The following is a 6,000-nucleotide window of genomic DNA, read 5'->3' as shown; positions in this document are numbered from 1 at the left end:
CTTGGTGTGAGAGAGTGATTTGGAGAGTTTTGAGTTGTTCAGAGAGAGAATCTTATGTTGGGTTGCACCATGGCTGCTCTCGATTAGACTGAGGAAGAGGAGGATAATGAGGTTCAACAGCAGCAAGTGCTGTGGCGGGAGCTGCAGGTGGCCAGCAGAGAAGGGAGCAACAGAGGAGACCAGCTCGCAGAAGGCCCTACCCACCGAACAGGGTGTACAGAGGCTCAGCTTCCTTGAGCTGTCGGAGGAGCAGTGCATCCGAAGGTTGCAATTGTTACCTCAGGTGGTTGCAGACTTCTGCAGCCTCCAACAGAAAGGTCTGCTACCTACTGGACCTGGCAGCCACGTATTACCAGTGGCTGTGAAATTTACCACCATCTGCAATTTCTTTGCCACGGGCTCTCTCCAGGGCTGGGAGGGATATACTCTTCCCCTGTGATGACAGTGGCCAGAATGAGCATGCACTGGGATCCGGTCTCTGGATGGCTTCCCGGAGGTGCAGGGTGCCATCGACTGCACACGTGGCAATCCAGACACCCTCTGACCAACCAGGAGCATTCATCACCTAAAGGGATTTCATGCCATCAATGTGCAGCAGATGTGCAACCACAAAAAAGGTTCATACAGGTCTGTGCCAGATTCCCTGGGAGCTGCCATGATGCTTTCATAGTGTGGCAGTCCAACTTCCCCAACATATTCCAACCTGGAATGTACCTGAGAGGATGGCTGCTAGGCGAGAAAGGATACCCCCTTCAAACCTGGCTGATGACACCTCTGAGGAACCCCACCAATGAACAACAGGAGTGGTAGAACTCGAGCCATATGACAACCAGATGTGTCATTGAGCAAGCCATCGACATGCTGAAGTTCCACTTCGGGTGCCCAGACAGGCCTGGAGGCGACCTTCAGTACTTACCAGAGAGAGTCTCGAGGATAATCATGGACTGCTGTGTGCTGCACAACATGGTGCAGCAGCGAGGACCAGAGGTCCGGGAGGAAGTACCGCTCAGGACTCTTCATCTGATGAGGATTACAATGGTGAGGAGGAAGATGGGACGTCCAACACAAGGCCAGCCGATCATACCCCTGCTCGAGATGCCAGGGATGCCCTGATCGCTCGAAGGTTCAGTTAGTCACTCACACTGGACCAATGTAATGAACTATCCCCCCTCGCACAAACAGTCCTGTAACCATTCATTCACTCATTCCACATCCACCGGTTGGTGGCCATCAATACATCTCCACCCTCCACACCAAATAAATGAAAAGCAGAATGGGCACTCGCCATTCATAAATGGGGCACACGGGAAGGTGGTGTGAATTTATAAATTTAATGTGATCCAAGAACTAAATATTAACAACAAATATAAAAATACATCATGTGCTTACACCCTTGTTGAACTATAAAGCCTTTCTTTTCCTATCTCTGCCACTTCCATGTGGTGCTACTCCTGTGGCTTCAGCAGAGGTGCTCATGGCCAATGGCGTCTGGGTGTTGGAGCCAGTGAGGGTCCTGCCAGTTACTGCTCCTCCTGCATTTGTGCAGGGGCGGACTGGGCCAGCTTGAGGGGAGGTGGTATGTCAGGAACTGTTTGTAGGGGGGTGGGGGGTGGGGGCAACGGGTGAGACGTGCATATGCTCTGAGAAGCATGCACACTTTCCTCTTGTTTATCACCATCCTCCCTCCCCAGGGCAGCGGCACATCACTCCTGTCTCTCTGTAGGAGAGCAGCTTGGAGGAAATCGGTGATGCCTTATAAGCCCACGTCAAATCTATCTGCCAGCATGTGGAAGCCGGTAGAAATATTGGCACCATAGTATGCAAGGCTGCCATCTGTGCATGCACGGACTCATTTATCTGCTCCGAGACAACTTCCATAGAGGCAGCTAGACTCTCAATGGAAGATTATCTGTTTGAAAAGCCCTGCAACATCATCACTCCGCAAATGTTCGAGCTAGACTCCTCCATCCTCTGTGCCATTATGGAGAGTGTGCCCGACAGGACTACTGCCATTACCTCACACAGTTGCTGCTGAGCCTCCAGCATCCTCCTTTTAATTGATGGCGGCCCGGCTTCAGCCTCTCTATCCAGCTGAACAGAGCTTGGAGAGGGTGGCACTCTCCACAACTGTCCCTGACACCACTCTCTGCTCGTGCTCACTTGCGCCATGACAACCACCAGGTTACATCCCATCTAACTGTCTAAGAGGACCCACCGATGTGCTCGTATCTGCGCTGGTGCCTGCAACGCATTTTTCCTGTGAGGCGGGCCCTCAGCAGCATTGAGCTCCTCTGAGGAGTCTTCATCCCCTCCGTTTTCTTCGTGTTGTTCATGTGATAGTCTTGGAGGAGAGAACAGATGGATAAGATTTAGTCATGGAATGTACAAATATTGAAATGCACATGATTAAAGTGATCATATTGGATAAAGTGCTGAAGTGAACTCAAGATGACTTTGTCTTGTAGGAGATGTGGGCCAGAGATTAATGCTGTCATCCTGCTCTAATGGACAACCAATCTCACCATTTCCGATGCTGAGGGAGGCAGAGATGCCGCTTATTTTCAGAGTCTCCCCCTCCCATCGGGTAAAGTTCAACGATCTGTCGGGGTCCGCCTTCAGTCCTTGTCCTTTCCCTGGCATTCTGCGCTCTCTTCTGCAAGGGTGGCACGATAGACCTATGAGTGGCTCTGAGGAATGTGTACATCCAAAGGATGCAGTGCATTCGGTGAAGCTGACAATCAGGCAGATGCATCATGAGTGGCACTGGCATGCATTTGAGAAACGTGTTGACGGTGCTATTTCAGGACGTGTGCTGAGAATCGGAGGAGCTGAATGAGGTGGTATCAGATTACATAAGGATTGGGATGACAGGCAGTGGTGGAGGGAGGAAGAGGGATGCGAGGATGTGCATTTAAACGGAATGATAGGTGCTAATGAAAGTGAAGTGGATGTGTGGAGTGCTGTGAATGGAGTACAGTTGACAAGATAGAATGAGAGGGGGTGCAATACAGTATGAAGGTACATCACTAACTGCTCACCTTTCCTGACCTGGTCAAGTCATTGCGGCACTGGATCCACAACCTCATGATGACGCCCCTGCTGCTCACTTCCTGTGCCACCTCCAGCCATGCCTTCTTTGTGGTGGCAGCAGGTTCCTTTTTTCCATTGCTGGAAGAGAGGACCTCCCTCCTGGCCCTTACTGCTTTGGCAGAACATCCAGGGACAACTCAATGAACCTAAGCTCAGCCTTTGCTCTCCTTCCAGCCATCTCTTATGTCATCCTTGCAATCCACAATCTTCCAAGCTCCAAACCTCCTCCTCTGATTCATCTCCGATGTCGAGGTGAATCGAGGGGAAATTGCGTCATGCAGGTCTGCATCATACCCGCTCACACGCAGTGGAGACGTAAAACCCAGAAGTAAAATAATAATCAGGTATCCCTGTTAAAATCGTCCATTCCTACCTGTCCTGCAAAATTGTGTGTTTGTCGCCTGCTATCTATACCCCCTGCTCCGTTCCCATCTCCGGGTTAATATCGGGGCCCATTTATGTTTTTAAAAGACTGGTTTGGAAATAGCTTCAAATTAGGAAAGGCGATTGTCACCGTGTCCATTACATTCTGAATGTTGTGAACTTTGTTTAGTTGCCTCAAGAATAACCTTTCTTATCACCAGACGAACCATTTGCGCTAGCTTACAAAGGTACAAATAACATTACTGTACATCATAAAATTATATGCATACTTTGTTCAATAAAGAATGGATTTTAGCAGCATGGGAATATTTAAATTCTAATTATTATGCTCTTTGGTCTCACTGTGGAAGCAGTGGTCAAACATGGAAATCGGAGCTAAATTTCCCTTTACTCCTATTATCATTTTTCATGTGCGTAATAATTATTTCATAATATAATTGCTATTTCATGCAGATTTGTTATTCTGTAAATTCGTGCATGGAAACTTCTTTCTTGTGTAAATAAACCACAAAGATTGAACTCCTGTTTAGCAAACAATCTCTGCTCCAAGTTCCAGAAATCAGATCTCAGCAGTGTTCTGCTGTTTACACTTGGAGTAACACAAATTCTATCTTTTTTGAGCTCTGCCCAATAGACTTTTGTAATCTGGAGACTGTGCCAAATTTTCCTGTATAAAAGACTGAGCCACAGGTGACCGACACCTTACAGGGACCTCGGTAGCTCATACTGAGCTTTGACCAAGATGGGGACAAATAGGGATGCATCAGTATGGATCCTTATACTGATAGTCTCATACTCTTATGGCTCCGTCACCTTAGAACGTAAGAATGTTCTCTTTTCCATAAAAATATATTTTGATAATTTTAAGAATGTACTGGAAAATGAGTTATGTGTCTTTACAAGTATTGAAAAATTCTTGAAAGGCTTCAATCTGCTGGTCTGAATTTGATGCTTTTGCTTTGTGGTTCTTGTTGCAAGGCTGTGTTAAATGCGAATGCCATTGTGGGAACGGAAAAGCATGCTGAATGTACATACCAATCCAACTCTGGAGGAGTATTTTCAATGAGCATCAAACCCATGTTCAGTTAAAAAATCGGTTTGCTGATTGTTGTATAAAATAGTTAATTTGCATGTTCCTAATGAATTTAGTCAGCATGGCTTTACGAAGGGGAAGTCATGTCTGACAAATTTGCTTGAGTTCTTTGAGGACATAATGTACAGGGTGGATAAAGGGGAACCAGTGGACGTAGTGTATTTAGACTTCCAGAAGGCATTCGACAAGGTGCCACATAAAAGATTATTGCTCAAGATAAAGAATCACTGGATTGGGGGTAATATTCTGGCATGGGTGGAGGATTGGTTATCTAACAGGAAGCAGAGAGTTGGGATAAATGGTTCATTCTCGGACTGGCAACCAGTAGCCAGTGGTGTTCCGCAGGGGTCGGTGCTAGGTCCCCAACTCTTTACGATCTATATTAACGATTTGGAGGAGGGGACCGAGTGTAACATATCAAAGTTTGCAGATGATACAAAGATGGGAGGGAAAGTGGAGAGTGAGGAGGACATAAAAAACCTACAGGGGGATATAGACAGGCTGGGTGAGTGGGCGGAGATTTGGCAGATGCAATACAATATTGGAAAATATGAGGTTATGCACTTTGGCAGGAAAAATCAGAGAGCAAGTTATTATCTTAATGGCGAGAAACTGGAAAGTACTGCAGTACAAAGGGATCTGGGGGTCCTAGTGCAAGAAAATCAAAAAGTTAGTTTGCAGGTGCAGCAGGTGATGAAGAAGGCCAACGGAATGTTGGCGTTTATTGCTAGGGGGATAGAATATAAAAACAGGGAGGTATTGCTGCAGTTATATAATGTATTGGTGAGACCGCACCTGGAATACTGCATACAGTTTTGGTGTCCATACTTAAGAAAAGACATACTTGCTCTCGAGGCAGTACAAAGAAGGTTCACTCGGTTAATCCCGGGGATGAGGGGGTGGACATATGAGGATAGGTTGAGTAGATTGGGACTCTACTCATTGGAGTTCAGAAGAATGAAAGGCAATCTTATTGAAACATATAAGATTGTGAAGGGGCTTGATCGGGTGGATGCGGTAAGGATGTTCCCAAGGATGGGTGAAACTAGAATTAGGGGGCATAATCTTAGAATAAGGGGCTGCTCTTTCAAAACTGAGATGAGGAGAAACTTCTTCACTCAGAGGGTAGTAGGTCTGTGGAATTTACTGCCCCAGGAAGCTGTGGAAGCTACATCATTAAATAAATTTAAAACAGAAATAGACAGTTTCCTAGAAGTAAAGGGAATTAGGGGTTACGGGGAGCGGGCAGGAAATTAGACATGAATTTAGATTTGAGGTTAGGATCAGATCAGCCATGATCTTATTGAATGGCGGATCAGGCTCGAGGGGCCGATTGGCCTACTCCTGCTCCTATTTCTTATGTTCTTATGTTCTTAATTTCTACTAATTAGTCTGGTTTCTAATTCAGTCTAAATTGTGTTGATAATTGTTAA

The 6,000-nt window shown here is 46.4% G+C and overlaps 1 protein-coding gene across 1 annotated transcript in view; it reads left to right on the top strand.

Moving 5' to 3' along the window:
• Positions 1 to 2,677: 2,677 nt before the first annotated feature.
• The window catches only part of LOC137307997 (mucin-2-like), an 81,387-nt gene continuing 78,064 nt past the window's right edge, over positions 2,678 to 6,000 (top strand). Inside the window, exon 1 of the mRNA XM_067976967.1 lies at positions 2,678 to 2,792. Coding sequence (XP_067833068.1) covers positions 2,678 to 2,792 — 115 coding nt within the window. The remainder of the gene's footprint in view (positions 2,793 to 6,000) is intronic.

The sequence above is a fragment of the Heptranchias perlo genome, unplaced genomic scaffold (assembly GCF_035084215.1).
Source record: "Heptranchias perlo isolate sHepPer1 unplaced genomic scaffold, sHepPer1.hap1 HAP1_SCAFFOLD_117, whole genome shotgun sequence".
Lineage (NCBI taxonomy): Eukaryota > Metazoa > Chordata > Chondrichthyes > Hexanchiformes > Hexanchidae > Heptranchias > Heptranchias perlo.
Note: the sequence above shows the minus strand (reverse complement) of the source record. Positions and strands in the feature narration are given on the sequence as shown.